We start from the raw sequence: 21,774 nt of genomic DNA on the forward strand, positions 1-21,774 counted from the left end.
TTCATCCTCGGACCACTCTTATCCTTGTCCACCAGTACTTTAAAACTAACTGAATTGTGGTCACTGTTACCAAAATGCTCCCCTACTGAAACATCTACCACCTGGCCGGGCTCATTCCCCAATACCAGGTCCAGTACCGCCCCTTCCCTAGTTGGACTGTCTACATATTGTTTTAAGAAGCCCTCCTGGATGCTCCTTACAAACTCCACCCCGTCTAAGCCCCTGGCACTAAGTGAGTCCCAGTCAATATTGGGGAAGTTGAAGTCTCCCATCACCACAACCCTGTTGTTTTTACTCTTTTCCAAAATCTGTCTACCTATCTGCTCCTCTATCTCCTGCTGGCTGTTGGGAGGCCTGTAGTAAACCCCCAATATTGTGACTGCACCCTTATTCCTGATCTCTACCCAAATAGCCTCACTGCCCTCTGAGGTGTCCTCCCGCAGTACAGCTGTGATATTCTCCCTAACAAGTAACGCAACTCCGCCTCCCCTTTTACATCCCCCGAAGGACGTGGAAGCTTTGGAGAGAGTGCAAAGAAGGTTCACCAGAATGTTGCCTGGTCTCGAGTGTGTTGGCTATGAGGAGAGGTTGAATAAACTAGGATTGTTTTCACTGGAAAGACGGAGGCTGAGGGGAGACCTGATAGAGGTCGACAAAATTATGACAGGGTGGACAGTCCGAGGTTTTATCCAATGGTGGAAGTGTCAATTACAAGGGGGCACAGATTCAAGGAGAGTGGGAAAGTTTAAGGGAGATGTGCGGGGTACGTTTTTCAGGCAGAGCGTGGTAGGTGCCTGGCATGGGCTGCCAGAGGATGTGGTGGAAGCAGGCACATCAGCAACATTTAAGAGGCACCTGGATGGGTACATGGATAGGGAGGAAATAGAGGGATTATGGACCAGTAAGGTCAGGTTTTTTTTAGTAACGGCATCATGATCGGCACAGGCTTGGCGGGCAGAAGGGCCTGTTCCTGTGCTGTACTTTTTTTTGTTCTACATGTTCCTCATTCTCCTGCCCCATAAACACTGATCCCCTTATTAATCAAGAAATCCACTTATTAATGAAGCACATAAGAACATAGGAATTAGGAGAAGTAGGCAATTCAGCCCTTTGAGCCTGCTCCGCCATTCAATCAGATTATGCCTGATCTCAAATCCGCCTTCCTGCCTGTTGCCCATATCTCTTTAACCCATTTTTAAAAATCAGAAATATACCTATCTCTTTGTGGAAACCATTTAATGACTCAGATTGCACCACACTCTGGGGCAGTGAGCTCCACAGATTCGCCACCCTCTGCGAGAAGTAGTTCCTCCTCATCTCAGTCCTCGAACAGCAGGTTTGAGCTCCAGGTGCTGTGACCTCACTGAGATGCTAACCCTCTGGCTCCACAAATGCTGAGCATTTCCAGTCTTCATTCATCGCTAACTTGCAATCTAGCTCCATGGGCTGGGTTTTGGTCCTGCCCCATGAAACCTCCTCCTCCTGCCTTCACTCCACTGGCTGCTGCCCCACTAGGCCCACGTGTCAACCTCACCCTCACCTGTATCCACTTCCAGGCCTCCCGCGCTGCGCCTGCGCGCGGGGCTGGGCGGGGGTGGGGGGCGGGACCGGCGGCCGGCAGCGCGTGCTCAGAGCGGACCGGCCGTCTCCCAGTGGCGGTCAGCCCTGCCGGCGCTTGCGCCTGCGCGCAGTGAGGGGGGGCGGCCGGTAGCGCGTGCGCAGAGCGAGCCGGCAGGCACCCGATGGGGTCAGCCCTGCCGGCGCCCGCGCTTGCGCGCAGTGAGAGGGGGGCGGCCGGTAGCGCGTGCGCAGAGCGGGCCGGCCGGCGCCCGCGCCTGCGCGCTCCAGCTGGTCTCTAGGGTTACGGGCTGATGGCGGTGGCTGGGCCTGGAGCCGGAGCTGCGCTCCTCAAGTGCGCCCATTACTCCCGCTCCTGTCTGCTCAAGGTAAGCCTGACCCGCGGGGGAACCCCAACCCCAGCCCCCCCGGGGAATACCCGCCCCCACCTCAGCATTGCCGGCAGGAAGGAGAGACTTGCATTTATATAGCGCCTTCCGCCGCCACTGGATGCGGGGCGGGGTGACAAGGCGGGAAAGGGAGGATCTCAACTCTGCTCTCATTGAATGGCGGAGCGGACTGGATGGGCCGAGTGGTTGGCCCCTCCCTGCCCCTGACTTGCACCCAGCATAAGCACAGCAAGATCCCACAAACAACGACCTGACGGCCTTTCTCTTCCCTCCCCCCCCCCCCCCCCGTTGGGTGGGGCAGAGCCTGAGGGCACGCGGACGGGAACCCCGGACGGACGCACCCCCCTCTTCCCCCCGCCCTTGAGAGGCAAAGAAACCAAAAGATTATTATTAGTAATTTTTATTATTATTTAAATACTCAGCAGGCCAGGCAGCATCAACGGGGAGAGAAGGTCGAGTTAACACTCCCGCCTGACCTCTCCCGTCCTCCTGTTGCTTCTGACTGAAGGATAGATATTGGCCTTGGGGGGGGGGGGGGGGGGTGGTGGTGCTCCCCAAAATAAGATCGTGAGAAAGAAACAGGAGCAGGAATGGTCCATTCGGCCCCTCGAGTCAATTTAGCCATTCGATAAGATTGGATTGCGCCAAATCTAGATAACTGAGCCTTGAATATATTCAATGACCCGGCCTCCACTGCTCTCTTTGGGAGAGAATTCCAAAACGTAATGGCCAGCAGCAAGAAAACTATCCCTCCTCATCTCCATCTTAAATGGGAAACACCTCCCGGAGGACTTAGGTAGGGTTCTAAATGAATACTTTGTGTTGGTGTTCACTAGTGAAGGGGATGGTGTGGGTATAGAAATCAGGGAGAAGGATTGTGATTAAAATTAAAGAAATTAACATCGACAGAGAGGAGGTTCTGAGTGGTCTGGCAGGCTTAAAGGTAGTCAAACCTGCAGGACCAGATGAAATGTATACCAGGCTGGGTGAGGCAAGGGAGGTAGCAGGGGTGCTGGCAATGATTTTCAATTCCTCACTTACCATTACCATATTTACCTTTATTTTTTTCACCCAGAGGCGATGAGTTGGGAGGGGGGGAACTTCTGGGACTAACTGCCTGAAAAGGTGGAGGCACAGACCCTCATAACATTTAAGAAGCATTTCGATGTCCACTTGCGATGCCAACGCATACAAGGCTATGGGCCAACTGCTGGAAAATTGGATGAGAATAGTTTGGTGGTTGTTTTTGACTAGCGCAGACATGAAGGGCTCTTTCTGTGCCGTAGACCACCATGGCTCTTTGACCTTATTTTTAAACCGTGCTCCCAATTCTAGATTTCCCCACTGATATTCAGCAATGAACTTGTCAAGCTCCCACAGAATCGTAAATGTTTCAATAAGACCACCTCTTATACTTCTAAATTCTCAATGAGTATAGGGTCAACCTGACCTTTGATACCATTAAACAATCTTGTGACCGGTGTATGCAGTGGGCCGTGCAATATGAAGAAAAAGCATTGCCAGCCATTTCATTCCCAGTTCTTGAACTTGTTAAAGGGGTTGGAATCTGGATTATCCTCTATAACCTAACACTGCATAGTAACCAGTGAGGAGCACTTGGTGGGGAAATGGTCCCAAGTGCAAGGACATCTAGCCAAGCTACTCCGAGACCTGATTCTAGAAATGATTTTGACAGCAATAGAAAGTGTTGGGATCAGTAAAATCTTTCCTAAATAGCTGTTAAGTTATGTAAAAAATCTTTTGACCTTGGCACAGTGGTTTGCATAATACAGTGTCTGGGTTTCAATAACAGTTTGCTGTTTCCTGGCTGGGCACGATTTTTGGTACTGTGTTTGAATGCAATATCTCAAAGACCTAGTCTTAAATGATCATTCTTTTCAAATATCTTCCCTTGTTGCAAATGTTTCTGGTTATCCACTGTTTAGATGTTATATAATGCATCTGTGCACAACTTGACTTCCTGTTGTCACTTCTCGTCATGCTTTGTGTGCCATCATTTAATTTGTAAATTCCTGTTTTCACATTGGCACCTGTTCACACATCACCCGCCGTGCTAACTGACTTACATTGACAGTTGGTTTGGCAACACCTCAATGTTAAAATTCTCGTTCCTGTTTTAAAATCCCTCCATGATCTCATTCTTCCTTAACCTACTCCAGACCCGATAATCCCCGAGATAACTATCGTGTTACAGTTCTGGCCTTTTGCACATCCTTGTTGAGTTCCTTTGCTCCATTTTGGTGAATGTGCATTCAGCTGTCACATTGAGGTTGTGATATAAATGCAAGTTATTTGGTGGCTTTTGCAGGTGTACACTTGCCACATCAAACAGTAACAGAATCTGGCCATGGGGCAGAATCTGTTACTGCGTGTTCTCAGACTTTTGTACCTCTTGCCCGTTGGAAGAGGGAATAACCCAGGTGGGAGGGTCTTTTATTATGCTGCCCACTTTCCCTGTCTAAAAAAATGTATTTTATCACAAACCTGTATCAAAACAGGTTACAGCAGATAAACATCTCTGGAAAAATACTTCCCAACAATCAACTATACAGTGTACAGATTTTTCACCCTGCCCCACCACCCCAACCCCACCCCCAACCCCACCCCCCTGCGACGAATAGCTCCTCAAACGTCGATTTCGGCGTGAGAACAGCTGGTGAGTCAGTTTCAGCGGGAGCATTGCGGAAGGAGGTTGCTGGGAGGTAAGTCAACCTTTAAAAGCACTTGTCTTTGCAGGGGCAGGCCAGTCGATTTCGGCGTGAGAACAGCTGGTGAGTCAGTTTCAGCGGGAGCATTGCGGAAGGAGGTTGCTGGGAGGTAAGTCAACCTTTAAAAGCACTTGTCTTTGCAGGGGCAGGCCAGTCGATTTCGGCGGGAGAATCAGCTGGTGAGTCAGTTTCAGCGGGAGCATTGCGGAAGGAGGTTGTTGGGAGGTAAGTCAACCTTTAAAAGCACTTGTCTTTGCAGGGGCAGGCCAGTCGATTTCGGCGGGAGAATCAGCTGGTGAGTCAGTTTCAGCGGGAGCATTGCGGAAGGAGGTTGCTGGGAGGTAAGTCAACCTTTAAAAACACTTGTCTTTGCAGGGGCAGGCCAGTCGATTTCGGCGGGAGAATCAGCTGGTGAGTCAGTTTCAGCGGGAGCATTGCGGAAGGAGGTTGCTGGGAGGTAAGTCAACCTTTAAAAGCACTTGTCTTTGCAGGGGCAGGCCAGTCGATTTCGGCGTGAGAACAGCTGGTGAGTCAGTTTCAGCGGGAGCATTGCGGAAGGAGGTTGCTGGGAGGTAAGTCAACCTTTAAAACACTTGTCTTTGCAGGGGCAGGCCAGTCGATTTCGGCGGGAGAATCAGCTGGTGAGTTAGTTTCAGCGGGGGCACTGCGGAAGGAGGTTGCTGGGAGGTAAGTCAACCTTTAAAAGCACTTGTCTTTGCAGGGGCAGGCCAGTCGATTTCGGCGGGAGAATCAGCTGGTGAGTCAGTTTCAGCGGGAGCATTGCGGAAGGTGGTTGCTGGGAGGTAAGTCAACCTTTAAAAGCACTTGTCTTTGCAGGGGCAGGCCAGTCGATTTCGGCGTGAGAACAGCTGGTGAGTCAGTTTCAGTGGGAGCATTGCGGAAGGAGGTAGCTGGGAGGTAAGTCAACCTTTAAAAGCACTTGTCTTTGCAGGGGCAGGCCAGTCGATTTCGGCGGGAGAATCAGCTGGTGAGTCAGTTTCAGCAGGAGCATTGCGGAAGGAGGTTGCTGGGAGGTAAGTCAACCTTTAAAAGCACTTGTCTTTGCAGGGGCAGGCCAGTCGATTTCGGCGGGAGAATCAGCTGGTGAGTCAGTTTCAGCGGGAGCATTGCGGAAGGAGGTTGCTGGGACGTAAGTCAACCTTTAAAAACACTTGTCTTTGCAGGGGCAGGCCAGTCGATTTCGGCGGGAGAATCAGCTGGTGAGTCAGTTTCAGCGGGAGCATTGCGGAAGTGGCTGCTGGGAGGTAAGTCAACCTTTAAAAGCACTTGTCTTTGCAGGGGCAGGCCAGTCGATTTCGGCGGGAGTGGAGCTGGCTTGTTAGTCAATTTCAGCAGGAGCTGAGAATTTTTCTTTTTGTTTTAAATTAGTTTTTTTAGGCGGGAACAGGAAGTCGACCCGCGGACGTCTGGGAAGACCCTCACCAATAAATTCTGGTGGAGAGGAAACCCGAGACACTACACGTGTAGTGTCTCCCACCCGCCCTCCTCCTCTAACCTAATAATAAAACCCATTGGTCTGAGGTAAGTACCATATTTTATTATATTATAATTATTTTTTATAAAAATTTAATTTAGTTGTTAGCCAGATCTCGGTAGAAAGTTGGAGGAATGGCAGGGAAGGGAGTGCAATGTTCCTCCTGCAGGATGTTTGAGGTGAGGGATGCAGTTAGTGTCCCTGCTGATTTTACCTGCAGGAAGTGCTGCCATCTCCAGCTCCTCCAAGACCGAGTTAGGGAACTGGAGCTGGAGTTGGAAGAAGTTCGGATCATTCGGGAGGCAGAAGGGGTCATAGATAGCAGCTTCAGGGAATTAGTTACACCAAAGATTGGAGATAGGTGGGTAACTGTAAGAGGGACTGGGAAAAAGCAGTCAGTGCAGGGATCCCCTGCGGTCGTTCCCCTGAGAAACAAGTATACCGCTTTGGGGGGGACGACTTACCAGGGGTAAGCCATGGGGTACGGGCCTCTGGCACGGAGTCTGTCCCTGTTGCTCAGAAGGGAAGGGGGGAGAGGAGCAGAGCATTAGTAATTGGGGACTCTATAGTCAGGGGCACAGATAGGAGATTTTGTGGGAGCGTGAGAGACTCACGTTTGGTATGTTGCCTCCCAGGTGCAAGGGTACGTGATGTCTCAGATCGTGTTTTCCGGGTCCTTAGGGGGGAGGGGGAGCAGCCCCAAGTCGTGGTCCACATTGGCACTAACGACATAGGTAGGAAAGGGGACAAGGATGTCAGGCAGGCTTTCAGGGAGCTAGGATGGAAGCTCAGAACTAGAACAAACAGAGTTGTTATCTCTGGGTTGTTGCCCGTGCCACGTGATAGTGAGATGAGGAATAGGGAGAGAGAGCATTTAAACACGTGGCTACAGGGATGGTGCAGGCGGGAGGGATTCAGATTTTTGGATAACTGGGGCTCTTTCTGGGGGAGGTGGGACCTCTACAGACAGGATGGTCTACATCTGAACCTGAGGGGCACAAATATCCTGGGGGGGAGATTTGTTAGTGCTCTTTGGGGGGGTTTAAACTAATGCAGCAGGGGCATGGGAACCTGGATTGTAGTTTTAGGGTAAGGGAGAATGAGAGTATAGAGGTCAGGAGCACAGATTTGACGTCGCAGGAGGGGGCCAGTGTTCAGGTAGGTGGTTTGAAGTGTGTCTACTTCAATGCCAGGAGTATACAAAACAAGGTAGGGGAACTGGCAGCATGGGTTGGTACCTGGGACTTCGATGTTGTGGCCATTTCGGAGACATGGATAGAGCAGGGACAGGAATGGATGTTGCAGGTTCCGGGGTTTAGGTGTTTTAGTAAGCTCAGAGAAGGAGGCAAAAGAGGGGGAGGTGTGGCGCTGCTAGTCAAGAGCAGTATTACGGTGGCGGAGAGGATGCTAGATGGGGACTCTTCTTCCGAGGTAGTATGGGCTGAAGTTAGAAACAGGAAAGGAGAGGTCACCCTGTTGGGAGTTTTTTATAGGCCTCCTAATAGTTCTAGGGATGTAGAGGAAAGGATGGCGAAGATGATTCTGGATATGAGCGAAAGTAACAGGGTAGTTATTATGGGAGACTTTAACTTTCCAAATATTGACTGGAAAAGATATAGTTCGAGTACAATAGATGGGTCGTTTTTTGTACAGTGTGTGCAGGAGGGTTTCCTGAAACAATATGTTGACAGGCCAACAAGAGGCGAGGCCACGTTGGATTTGGTTTTGGGTAATGAACCAGGCCAGGTGTTGGATTTGGAGGTAGGAGAGCACTTTGGGGACAGTGACCACAATTTGGTGACGTTTACTTTAATGATGGAAAGGGATAAGTATACACCGCAGGGCAAGAGTTATAGCTGGGTGAAGGGCAATTATGATGCCATTAGACGTGACTTGGGGGGGATAAGGTGGAGAAGTAGGCTGCAAGTGTTGGGCACACTGGATAAGTGGGGCTTGTTCAAGGATCAGCTACTGCGTGTTCTTGATAAGTATGTACCGGTCAGGCAGGGAGGAAGGCGTCGAGCGAGGGAACCGTGGTTTACCAAGGAAGTGGAATCTCTTGTTAAGAGGAAGAAGGAGGCCTATGTGAAGATGAAGTGTGAAGTTTCGGTTGGGGCGATGGATAGTTACAAGGTAGCGAGGAAGGATCTAAAGAGAGAGCTAAGACGAGCAAGGAGGGGACATGAGAAGTATTTGGCAGGAAGGATCAAGGAAAACCCAAAAGCTTTCTATAGGTATGTCAGGAATAAGCGAATGACTAGGGAAAGAGTAGGACCAGTCAAGGACAGGGATGGGAAATTGTGTGGAGTCTGAAGAGATAGGCGAGATACTAAATGAATATTTTTCGTCAGTATTCACTCAGGAAAAAGATAATGTTGTGGAGGAGAATGCTGAGCCCCAGGCTAATAGAATAGATGGCATTGAGGTACGTAGGGAAGAGGTGTTGGCAATTCTGGACAGGCTGAAAATAGATAAGTCCCCGGGACCTGATGGGATTTATCCTAGGATTCTCTGGGAGGCCAGGGAAGAGATTGCTGGACCTTTGGCTTTGATTTTTATGTCATCATTGGCTACAGGAATAGTGCCAGAGGACTGGAGGACAGCAAATGTGGTCCCTTTGTTCAAAAAGGGGAGCAGAGACAACCCCGGCAACTATAGACCGGTGAGCCTCACGTCTGTAGTGGGTAAAGTCTTGGAGGGGATTATAAGAGACAAGATTTATAATCATCTAGATAGGAATAATATGATCAGGGATAGGCAGCATGGCTTTGTGAAGGGTAGGTCATGCCTCACAAACCTTATTGAGTTCTTTGAGACGGTGACTGAACAGGTAGACGAGGGTAGAGCAGTTGATGTGGTGTATATGGATTTCAGCAAAGCATTTGATAAGGTTCCCCACGGTAGGCTATTGCAAAAAATACGGAGGCTGGGGATTGAGGGTGATTTAGAGATGTGGATCAGAAATTGGCTAGCTGAAAGAAGACAGAGGGTGGTGGTTGATGGGAAATGTTCAGAATGGAGTACAGTCACAAGTGGAGTACCACAAGGATCTGTTCTGGGGCCGTTGCTGTTTGTCATTTTTATCAATGACCTAGAGGAAGGCGCAGAAGGGTGGGTGAGTAAATTTGCAGACGATACTAAAGTCGGTGGTGTTGTCGATAGTGTGGAAGGATGTAGCAGGTTACAGAGGGATATAGATAAGCTGCAGAGCTGGGCTGAGAGGTGGCAAATGGAGTTTAATGTAGAGAAGTGTGAGGTGATTCACTTTGGAAGGAATAACAGGAATGCGGAATATTTGGCTAATGGTAAAGTTCTTGAAAGTGTGGCTGAGCAGAGGGATCTAGGTGTCCATGTACATAGATCCCTGAAAGTTGCCACCCAGGTTGATAGGGTTGTGAAGAAGGCCTATGGAGTGTTGGCCTTTATTGGTAGAGGGATTGAGTTCCGGAGTCGGGAGGTCATGTTGCAGCTGTACAGAACTCTGGTACGGCCGCATTTGGAGTATTGCGTACAGTTCTGGTCACCGCATTATAGGAAGGACGTGGAGGCTTTGGAGCGGGTGCAGAGGAGATTTACCAGGATGTTGCCTGGTATGGAGGGAAAATCTTATGAGGAAAGGCTGATGGACTTGAGGTTGTTTTCGTTGGAGAGAAGAAGGCTAAGAGGAGACTTAATAGAGGCATACAAAATGATCAGGGGGTTGGATAGGGTGGACAGTGAGAGCCTTTTCCCGCGGATGGATATGGCTGGCACGAGGGGACATAACTTTAAACTGAGGGGTAATAGATATAGGACAGAGGTCAGAGGTAGGTTCTTTACGCAAAGAGTAGTGAGGCCGTGGAATGCCCTACCTGCTACAGTAGTGAACTCGCCAACATTGAGGGCATTTAAAAGTTTATTAGATAAACATATGGATGATAATGGCATAGTGTAGGTTAGATGGCTTTTGTTTCGGTGCAACATCGTGGGCCGAAGGGCCTGTACTGCGCTGTATTGTTCTATTAACACGGTCACAAACATCCCCCACCTTTTCTCAAACTCCCCTGCTGAGCCCCTTAACTCATACTTTATCTTCTCCAACCGCAGGAAGTCGTACAGGTCACCCAACCAACCCGCTACTCCCGGTGGCGATGCCGACCACCACTTCAGCAAAATTCGTCGCCGTGTAATCAGAGAGGCGAAGGCCACAACATCAGCCTTCCTCCTCTCCATGAGCTCTGGCTTCTCAGAAACCCCAAATATTGCCACCAAAGGGTCTGGGTCCACCTCCTTCTCCACTATCCTGGCTAAGACGACGAACACTCCTGCCCTGAATCTGCCCAATTTTTTGCAACCCCAAAACATGTGCGTATGATTCGCTGGTCCCCACCCTCACCTCTCACACTCATCTGCTACCCCCTGAAATAACCCACTCATTCTCGCCTGAGTCATCTGCACCCTGTGCGCCACCTTAAACTGTATCAGGCTTATCCTTGCACAAGAGGAGGTCCCGTTTACCCTATGCAGTGCCTCACTCCATACTCCCCAATTGATCTCCCGCCCAACTCCGCTTCCCATTTCTCCTTGATCTTCACCTCCCTGCTCCCCCAGCCACTTGTTTATATCCCCAATTCTTCCCTCCCTTTCCACATCTGGAAGCAGCAGTAGCTCTAGCAGGGTGTATCCCGGCAACCTAGGGAACCCTTCCAGACCTTTTGTCCAAAGTCCCTAACCTACAGATACCTGAACTCACTACCCCTCGGCAGCTCTACCCTCTCCCTTAGCTCCTCCAGACTGGCCAACCCTTCCTCCAAATACAAATTTGGACACTATTGGAGTTCCTCAGGGTAGTCTTCTAGCCCAACAATCTTCAACTGCTTCATCAATGACCTCTCTTCCATCATAAGGTCAGAAGTGGGAATGTTTGCAGATGCCAGCTTCCCAGACGGTCTCGATCCACTGCAGTTTGCGTTTCACTGTAACCGGTCCACAGCAGACGCTATCTCCCTGGCTCTACAATCAACACTCAAACACTTCGACAACAAGGACACCTACATCAGACTGCTGTTCATAGACTACAGCTCCGCCTTCAACACCATTATCCCTACAAGACTAATAACCAAACTCTGCGATCTTGGACTTGACCCCTCCCTGTGCAACTGGATACTTGACTTCCTCACCAACAGACCACAATCTGTCAGGATAGGCAACAGCATCTCCTCCACAATAGTCCTCAACACTGGGGCCCGCAAGGATGTGTGCTCAGTCCTCTACTGTACTCCCTGTACACACATGACTGTGTGGAAGATTTAACTCCAACTCAATCTCGAAGTGTGGATGACACGACTGTGGTGGGTCGTATCTCAAACAACGATGAATCAGACTACAGAAGGGAGATAAATCACTTGGTTGCACGGTGTACCGAAAACAACCTCTCTCTAAATGTCGGAAAGACCAAGGAACTGATCATCGACTTCAGGAAGCGTAGCACGACACACACTCCCATCTACATCAATGCCACCGAAGTGGAGATGGTCGATAGCTTTAAGTTCCTGGGGGTCACCATCACCAACAGTCTGTCCTGGTCCACTCACGTTGATGCAACAGTCAAGAAAGCCGAACAACGTCTCTACTTCCTACGGAAGCTAAAGAAATTTGGCATGTCTGCATCGACTCTCACAAACTTCTACAGATGTGCCACAGAGAGCATCCTATCCGGCTGCATCACAGCCTGGTATAGCAACTGCTCGGTCCAAGATCGCAAGAAACTGCAGAGTTTCTCAGCCCAACGCATCACACAAGCTTGCCATCCTCCCATTGATTTTGTCTACACCTCCCGCTGCCTCAGGAAGGCAGACAGCATTATCAGAGACGAACAGTGGCAGCCACGTGTACCATCTAAAGATGCACTATAGCAACTCACCAAGGTTCCTTAAATCACCTTCCAAACCCACGATCACCACCATCTAGAGGGACAAGAGCAGCAAATACATGGGAACCCCACCACCTGGAGGTTCCCCTCCAAGTCACTCACCACCCTGACTTGGAAATATATCACTGTTCCTTCACTGTCGCTGGGGCAACATCCTGGAACTCTCCCCTTAATAGCATCGTAGGTGTACCTACACCTCAAGGATTGTAGCGGTTCAAGATGGCAGCTCAGCACCTTCTGAAGGCAATTTTTAAAAATTAATTCATCGCAAAAGGGAGTGTTTTTTTTCAAATCCAACAAATTACGCAAGCGCATCACAGTCTAATGATCTGATATGATAACAGAAAATGCTGGAAACTCTCAGCAGCTCTGACAGCATCTGTGGAGATAAAAGGAAGCTTATGTTTCGAGACTGGGTGACTCAATGCTAGAGAGAACTGGAAATAGGACGGGATTTATACTTGGGGGTGGGTGGTGATGGAGCAGTAAGGGCTGGATAGAGGGAGAGATTAACAAAGATGTTGTGGACAGAAAGACAAAGGGAAAGTAAATGGTTGCCGAGGGTGGGGAGGACCCTGCTATGGAGGCAGAGGCAGCAGGGGGGGTTGGCGTTGCCGAACTTACTTCATTATTATTGGGCGGCGAATGTGGACAAGGTGCGCCGGTGGTGCGAACGAGAATGTCTAGAGTGGGTTAGAATGGAGGAGGAATCTTGTAACGGGTCTAGATTGAGGGCTATGGTGACAGCAGCATTGCCAATGGCTCCGAGTAGGTATTCAGGGAGCCCAGTGGTGCAGTCCAAGGTGAAGATATGGAATCAGTTGAGGAGGCATTTTAGGGTGGAAGGGATGTCAGTGCTAACGCCGCTGTGCGAGAATCATGGGTTTGAGCCGGGGGGGATGGATAATGTATACAGGAGGTGGAGGGAAGTGGGGCTGGTCAAGGTGAGGGATTTGTACTTGGAGGAACGTTTCGCCAGTCTGGAGGAGCTAAGGGAGAGGGTAGAGCTGCCGAGGGGGACTGAGTTCAGGTTAGGGACTTTGCACAAAAGGTCTGGAAGGGGTTCCCTAGATTGCCGGGATGCACCCTGCTGGAGCGACTGCTGCTTCCGGATGTGGAAAGGGAGGGAAGAATTGGGGATATATGTAAGTGGCTGGGGGAGCAGGGAGGCGAGCGGGTGGTGAAGATCAAGGAGAGATGGGAAGGGGAGTTGGGAATGGAGATCAATTGGGGAGTATGGAGTGAGGCACTGCGAAGTGTAAACGGGATTTCATCTTGTGCAAGGATGAGCCGGATACAGTTTAAGGTGGTGCACAGGGTGCATATGACCCGGGCGAGAATGAGTGGGTTCTTTCAGGGGGTAGCAGATGAGTGTGAGAGGTGTGGGCGGGGGCCAGCGAATCACGCACACATGTTTTGGGGTTGTGGAAAATTGGGAAGATTCTGGGTGGGAGTGTTTGCCGTCTTAGCCAGGATAGTGGAGCAGGAGGATTGGATTGGATTTGTTTATTGTCACGTGTACCGAGGTACAGTGAAAAGTATTTTTCTGCGTGCAGCTCAACAGATCATTAAGTACCTGGGAAGAAAAGGGAATAAAAGAAAATACATAATAGAGCAACACAAGGCACAATGTAACTACATAAGCACTGGCATCAGATGAAGCATACAGGGTGTAGTGTTAATGAGGTCAGTCCAGAAGAGGGTCATTTAGGAGTCAGGTAACAGCGGGGAAGAAGCTGTTTTTGAGTCTGTTCGTGCGTGTTCTCAGACTTCGAGGTGTCGTCAGCGACGAGGTGGGCCCGGACCCTTTGGTGGCGATATTTGGAGTTTCGGAGAAGCCGGAGCTCATGGAGAGGAGGAAGGCCGATGTCTTGGCCTTCGCCTCTCTGATTGCACGGCGACGTATTTTGCTGGTCGGCAAAACCCTCACAGAATCAATGTGAGGGTGGCAAGCTTGTGTGATGCGTTGGGCTGAGTTCACCACACTGCAGTTTCTTGCGATCTTGGACCGAGCAGTTGCCATACCAGGCTGTGATGCAGCCAGATAGGCTGCTCTCTATGACACATCTGTAGAAGTTTGTGAGAGTCGATGCAGACATGCCAAATTTCTTTAGCTTCTAGGAAGTAGAGACTTTGTTCGGCTTTCTTGACTGTTGCATCAACGTGAGTGGACCAGGACAGACTGTTGGTGATGGTGACCCCCAGGAATTTAAAGCTATCGACCATCTCCACTTCGGAGCCATTGATGCAGACGGGAGTGTGTGTCGTGCTGCGCTTCCTGAAGTCGACGGTCAGTTCCTTGGTCTTTCTGACATTTAGAGAGAGGTTGTTTTCAGTACACCATGCAACCAAGTGATTTATCTCCCTTCTGTAGTCTGATTCATCGTTGTTTGAGATACGACCCACCACAGCCGTGTCATCAAACTTACAGATTGAGTTGGAGTTAAATCTTGCCACACAGTCATGTGTGTATAGGGAGTACAGTAGAGGACTGAGTACACATCCTTGCGGACCCCGGTGTTGAGGACTATTGTGGAGGAGGTGCTGTTGCCTATCCTGACAGTGGCGGTCGGCATCGCCACCGGAGGTAGCAGCATGGTTGGGTGACCTGTATGACTTCCTGCGGCTAGAGAAGATAAAGTGTGAGTTAAGGGGCTCAGCTGGGGAGTTTGAGAAAAGGTGGGGGATGTTTGTGACCGTGTTTGAGGAGCTGTTTGTCGTAGGGGGGTGGGTGATGGGGGGGGTGAGAAAGGAGAAAAATCTCTACCAACTGTATAGCTGATTGTTGGGAAGTATGTTTCCTGGGGTGGTTATTTGCTGGAACTTTGATACAAGTTTATAATAAAATGGGTTTTAAAAAAAAAGGGAAAGTAAGTGGTGGTGGGCATGGCTAAGAAGGGTGTTGGTGGTTGCACATTAAGAGATCAGAATGTGTTAATGGCAGAAAAAAGGGGAGCAATATCTTTGTTTAAGATAAAGATCAATAATGTTTTGAAGAATAAAGGAATAAAGGGCTATCGTGTTGGGGAGGGGAAATGGAGCTGAGTCCACAAAATATCAGCCATGATATCATTGAATGGCGGAACTGTCTCGAAGGGGCAGATGGCCGACTCCTGCTCTTAGTTCTTATGTTCTTAATATGAACAGGGAGCAGATAGCCCTAATGGGGTGGGGGCAGGAGAGATGGCGGTCAGGGAAAAACACGACGGAAAGTGGGGTGAAAAGGGAGATGGAAAAATGAATCAATAGATGAAATGAAAATAAATTGATAGAAATAAAAATGGGGTGAAGGTGGAGGAGAGAGTTCACGGTCTGAAGTTGTTGAACTTGATGTTCAGTCCGGAAGGAATGTGCCGAATTGGAAGATGAGGTGCTGTTCCTCCAGTTTGCGCCGGGCTTCACTGGAACATTGCAGCAGGCCAAGGACGGACATGCGGACAAGAGAGCAGGACGGGGAGTTAAAATGGCAGCGACAGGAATGTCTGGGTCCTGCTTGCGAAGGTGTTCTGCAAAGCGGTCTACCAGTCTGCGTTTAATCTCTCCAATGTAAGAGTAGACTGCACTGGGAGCAGCGAATGCAATAGACCAAATTGAAGGGGGTGCACATGAGGTGTTGGAGGGGCGGACCAGGGTATCCCGGAGGGAAAGGTCCCTGTGGAAGACTGATAGGAGGAGTGAGGGGAAAATGTATTTGGTGGTGACATCATGTTGGAGTTGGTGGAACTGGTGCAGGATGATCCTTTGAATGCGGAGGCTAGTGGGGTGAAAAGTGAGGACACTGGGGACCCATCCGGGTTCTGATCTGACAACTATACCTGGCAACCTCTTGTGAATTTTTAATCTGCTTCCAAACAAGCGCTTAGCTCTGAAAATTTGCCAGTTCTACCAAACCTACCAATTCCTCTCTCATCGATCTGCCCTCTCAGCTGGGTGTGAAAGATTCCCAGGCTCTCTTTCGAAGAAGGGAAGTTCTTCCCAGTATTCTGGCCAATATTTACCTCTTAATCAATATCACTAAAACAGATTATTGTGTCATTATTACTTGTTGTTTATTGGCTGCTGCGTCTCTTACATTACCAAGGTAACATTTCAAAAGTAGTTGACTGTGAAGCACTTTAGGATGTCCTGTAATCATAAAAGGTGCGATAGAAATATAAATCTTTCTGTCATTTAAACAAAGCAGGCATTCTGGTCCTCCGTTTGACCTACCTTCAGTGGGGTAATTATACATTGTAGCCTGAAAGGAATACACATGTCCATTCTCATTTACACATGGTCAACACACCTAACTTAGTATGCCTGCCCCATTCCATCAGTATATGTGACATACAATAGAGCATGTCTTATGTGGAGAGATGAGAAGAAATTGTGTTCATCTTTCAGGCACCGTGCTGTGGGAAATTTTACATCTGTCGGCTCTGTCACGATGATGAAGAAAACCATCAGCTGGACCGCTTCAAGGTTACACAGGTTCAATGTGCAAAGTGTGAAACAGTCCAACAGGTTGGTAAATACTGAACAATCTGTCTCAGAACATCTGTGTACAGGTTCAGGTGTCAAAACTGTAACGGATGCACTGCATGTGTGTTTGTGTGTGTGTAAACTAATCATATCGACTGTAATGCAGCCACTTTTCTGTCATTGCAGAGAATGCTGCCATTAACAATTCTGTAATAATTTGTATTTATACAACACCTAATTTAAAAAATAAGCTATAGGAGCTGGAGTAAGCCGGGCAGCCCCTCAAACCTGCTCCACCATTCAATAAGATGGCTGATTACCTCAACCCACTTTCTTGGCACTTTCTCTTGACTTACTGTACACATTTATTACAGAATGAATTTTGGATCCAAGCTTTGGATTTACATTTTAGCTCATTATTCAAAGGAAACCATCCATATTTCAACTGCCACGTTATCTTGGCAAACGCAGAGTTGTTTAAGGTTCAGAATTTTAAATTAATTGTGTGTACATGTCTCTGGCAATGCCGGCATTTATTGTCCATCCCTAATTGCCATTGAGAAGGTGGCGGTGAGCTGTCTTCTTGAACCGCTGCAGTCCATGTGGTGTAGGTACACCCACCGTGCTGTTGGGAGGGATTTCCAAGATATTGACCCAGCGACAGTGAAGGAATGGTGGTATATTTCCAGTTGTGTGTGGCTTGGAGAGGAACTTGAAGGTGATGTGTCTGAATTATTGCTTCCCTTGCCCTTCTAGGTGATAGAGGTCCTTCACGAGGCTGTGGGAGCGGATTTTAAAAAAGGAGGGGAAATAAAGGAGAATCCAAAGGTGTTTTATAAGTAGATTAAGGGCAAGAGAGTAACCAGAGAAAGAGTAAGGCCTATTAGGGATCTAAATGGCAACCTGTGAGTGGAACCAAAAGGCATAGGCGAGGTATTAAATGAGTATTTTGCACCTGTTCACTATGGAGAAGAATAATAGAACATAGAACAATACAGCGCAGTACAGGCCCTTCGGCCCACGATGTTGCACCGAAACAAAAGCCATCTAACCTACACTATGCCATTATCATCCATATGTTTATCCAATAAACTTTTAAATGCCCTCAATGTTGGCGAGTTCACTACTGTAGCAGGTAGGGCATTCCACGGCCTCACTACTCTTTGCGTAAAGAACCTACCTCTGACCTCTGTCCTATATCTATTACCCCTCAGTTTAAAGTTATGTCCCCTCGTGCCAGCCATATCCATCCGCGGGAGAAGGCTCTCACTGTCCACCCTATCCAACCCCCTGATCATTTTGTATGCCTCTATTAAGTCTCCTCTTAACCTTCTTCTCTCCAACGAAAACAACCTCAAGTCCATCAGCCTTTCCTCATAAGATTTTCCCTCCATACCAGGCAACATCCTGGTAAATCTCCTCTGCACCCGCTCCAAAGCCTCCACGTCCTTCCTATAATGCGGTGACCAGAACTGTACGCAATACTCCAAATGCGGCCGTACCAGAGTTCTGTACAGCTGCAACATGACCTCCCGACTCCGGAACTCAATCCCTCTACCAATAAAGGCCAACACTCCATAGGCCTTCTTCACAACCCTATCAACCTGGGTGGCAACTTTCAGGGATCTATGTACATGGACACCTAGATCCCTCTGCTCATCCACACTTTCAAGAACTTTACCATTAGCCAAATATTCCGCATTCCTGTTATTCCTTCCAAAGTGAATCACCTCACACTTCTCTACATTAAACTCCATTTGCCACCTCTCAGCCCAGCTCTGCAGCTTATGTATATCCCTCTGTAACCTGCTACATCCTTCCACACTATCGACAACACCACCGACTTTAGTATCGTCTGCAAATTTACTCACCCACCCTTCTGCGCCTTCCTCTAGGTCATTGATAAAAATGACAAACAGCAACGGCCCCAGAACAGATCCTTGTGGTACTCCACTTGTGACTGTACTCCATTCTGAACATTTCCCATCAACCACCACCCTCTGTCTTCTTTCAGCTAGCCAATTTCTGATCCACATCTCTAAATCACCCTCAATCCCCAGCCTCCGTATTTTTTGCAATAGCCTACTGTGGGGAACCTTATCAAATGCTTTGCTGAAATCCATATACACCACATCAACTGCTCTACCCTCGTCTACCTGTTCAGTCACCTTCTCAAAGAACTCAAGGTTTGTGAGGCATGACCTACCCTTCACAAAGCCATGCTGACTATCCCTGATCATATTATTCCTATCTAGATGATTATAAATCTTGTCTCTTATAATCCCCTCCAAGACTTTACCCACTACAGACGTGAGGCTCCGGTCTATAGTTGCCGGGGTTGTCTCTGCTCCCCTTTTTGAACAAAGGGACCACATTTGCTGTCCTCCAGTCCTCTGGCACTATTCCTGTAGCCAATGATGACATAAAAATCAAAGCCAAAGGTCCAGCAATCTCTTCCCTGGCCTCCCATAGAATCCTAGGATAAATCCCATCAGGTCCCGGGGACTTATCTATTTTCAGCCTGTCCAGAATTGCCAACACCTCTTCCCTACGTACCTCAATGCCATCTATTCTATTAGCCTGGGGCTCAGCATTCTCCTCCACAACATTATCTTTTTCCTGAGTGAATACTGACGAAAAATATTCATTTAGTATCTCGCCTATCTCTTGAGACTCCACACACAATTTCCCATCTCTGTCCTTGACTGGTCCTACTCTTTCCCTAGTCATTCGCTTATTCCTGACATACCTATAGAAAGCTTTTGGGTTTTCCTTGATCCTTCCTGCCAAATACTTCTCATGTCCCCTCCTTGCTCGTCTTAGCTCTCTCTTTAGATCCTTCCTCGCTACCTTGTAACTATCCATCGCCCCAACCGAAACTTCACACTTCATCTTCACATAGGCCTCCTTCTTCCTCTTAACAAGAGATTCCACTTCCTTGGTAAACCACGGTTCCCTCGCTCGACGCCTTCCTCCCTGTCTGACCGGTACATACTTATCAAGAACACGCAGTAGCTGATCCTTGAACAAGCCCCACTTATCCAGTGTGCCCAACACTTGCAGCCTACTTCTCCACCTTATCCCCCCCAAGTCACGTCTAATGGCATCATAATTGCCCTTCCCCCAGCTATAACTCTTGCCCTGCGGTGTATACTTATCCCTTTCCATCATTAGATTTATTTGTTCTTTTGGGCAGCACGGTAGCATTGTGGATAGCACAATTGCTTCACAGATCCATGGTCCCAGGTTCGATTCCGGCTTGGGTCATTGTCTGTGCGGAGTCTGCACGTCCTCCCCGTGTCTGCGTGGGTTTCCTCCGGGTGCTCCGGTTTCCTCCCACAGCCCAGAGATGTGCGGGTTAGGTGAATTGGCCAATGATAAATTGCCCTTAATGTCCAAATTGCCCTTGGTGTTGGGTGGAGGTGTTGAGTTTGGGTAGGGTGCTCTTTCCAAGAGCTGGTGCAGACTCAAAGGGCCGAATGGCCTCCTTCTGCACTGTAAATTCAATGATAATCTATGATTAATCTAGGACAAAGGTTCGGCACAACATCGTGGGCCGAAGGGCCTGTTCTGTGCTGTATTTTCTATGTTCTATTAACGTAAACGTCACCGAATTGTGGTCACTGTCCCCAAAGTGCTCTCCTACCTCCAAATCCAACACCTGGCCTGGTTCATTACCCAAAACCAAATCCAACATGGCCTCGCCTCTTGTTGGCCTGTCAACATATTGTTTCAGGAAACCCTCCTGCACACACTGTACAAAAAACGACCCATCTATTGTACTCGAACTATATCTTTTCCAGTCAATATTTGGAAAGTTAAAGTCTCCCATAATAACTACCCTGTTACTTTCGCTCATATCCAGAATCATCTTCGCCATCCTTTCCTCTACATCCCTAGAACTATTAGGAGGCCTATAAAAAACTCCCAACAGGGTGACCTCTCTTTTCCTGTTTCTAACTTCAGCCCATACTACCTCGGAAGAAGAGTCCCCATCTAGCATCCTCTCCGCCACCGTAATACTGCTCTTGACTAGCAGCGCCACACCTCCCCCTCTTTTGCCTCCTTCTCTGAGCTTACTAAAACACCTAAACCCCGGAACCTGCAACATCCATTCCTGTCCCTGCTCTATCCATGTCTCCGAAATGGCCACAACATCGAAGTCCCAGGTACCAACCCACGCTGCCAGTTCCCCTACCTTGTTTCGTATACTCCTGGCATTGAAGTAGACACACTTCAAACCACCTACCTGAACACTGGCCCCCTCCTGCGACGTCAAATCTGTGCTCCTGACCTCTATACTCTCATTCTCCCTTACCCTAAAACTACAATCCAGGTTCCCATGCCCCTGCTGCATTAGTTTAAACCCCCCCCAAAGAGCACTAACAAATCTGCCCCCCAGGATATTTGTGCCCCTCAGGTTCAGATGTAGACCATCCTGTCTGTAGAGGTCCCACCTTCCCCAGAAAGAGCCCCAGTTATCCAAAAATCTGAATCCCTCCCGCCTGCACCATCCCTGTAGCCACGTGTTTAAATGCTCTCTCTCCCTATTCCTCATCTCACTATCACGTGGCACGGGCAACAACCCAGAGATAACAACTCTGTTTGTTCTAGTTCTGAGCTTCCATCCTAGCTCCCTGAAAGCCTGCCTGACATCCTTGTCCCCTTTCCTACCTATGTCGTTGGTACCAATGTGGACCACGACTTGGGGCTGCTCCCCCTCCCCCCTAAGGACCCGGAAAACACGATCTGAGACATCACGTACCCTTGCACCTGGGAGGCAACATACCAAACGTGAGTCTCTCACGCTCCCACAAAATCTCCTATCTGTGCCCCTGACTATAGAGTCCCCAATTACTAATGCTCTGCTCCTCTCCCCCCTTCCCTTCTGAGCAACAGGGACAGACTCCGTGCCAGAGGCCCGTACCACATGGCTTACCCCTGGTAAGTCGTCCCCCCCACAAGTATCCAAAGCGGTATACTTGTTTCTCAGGGGAACGACCGCAGGGGATCCCTGCACTGACTGTTTTTTCCCAGTCCCTCTTACAGTTACCCACCTATCTCCAATCTTTGGTGTAACTAATTCCCTGAAGCTGTTATCTATGACCCCTTCTGCCTCCTGAATGATCCGAAGTTCTTCCAACTCCAGCTGCAGTTCCCTAACTCGGTCTTGGAGGAGCTGGAGATGGCAGCACTTCCTGCAGGTAAAAT

At 48.9% G+C, this 21,774-nt stretch overlaps 1 protein-coding gene across 1 annotated transcript in view; it reads left to right on the forward strand.

The window, feature by feature from the left end:
• The first annotated feature begins 1,793 nt into the window (after nt 1–1,793).
• rchy1 (ring finger and CHY zinc finger domain containing 1) overlaps nt 1,794–21,774 on the forward strand; it is a 77,336-nt gene continuing 57,355 nt past the window's right edge. The window contains exons 1-2 of the mRNA XM_072495237.1: nt 1,794–1,946; nt 16,486–16,605. Coding sequence (XP_072351338.1) covers nt 1,872–1,946; nt 16,486–16,605 — 195 coding nt within the window. The 5' untranslated portion in view covers nt 1,794–1,871. The remainder of the gene's footprint in view (nt 1,947–16,485; nt 16,606–21,774) is intronic.

The sequence above is a fragment of the Scyliorhinus torazame genome, chromosome 3 (assembly GCF_047496885.1).
Source record: "Scyliorhinus torazame isolate Kashiwa2021f chromosome 3, sScyTor2.1, whole genome shotgun sequence".
Lineage (NCBI taxonomy): Eukaryota > Metazoa > Chordata > Chondrichthyes > Carcharhiniformes > Scyliorhinidae > Scyliorhinus > Scyliorhinus torazame.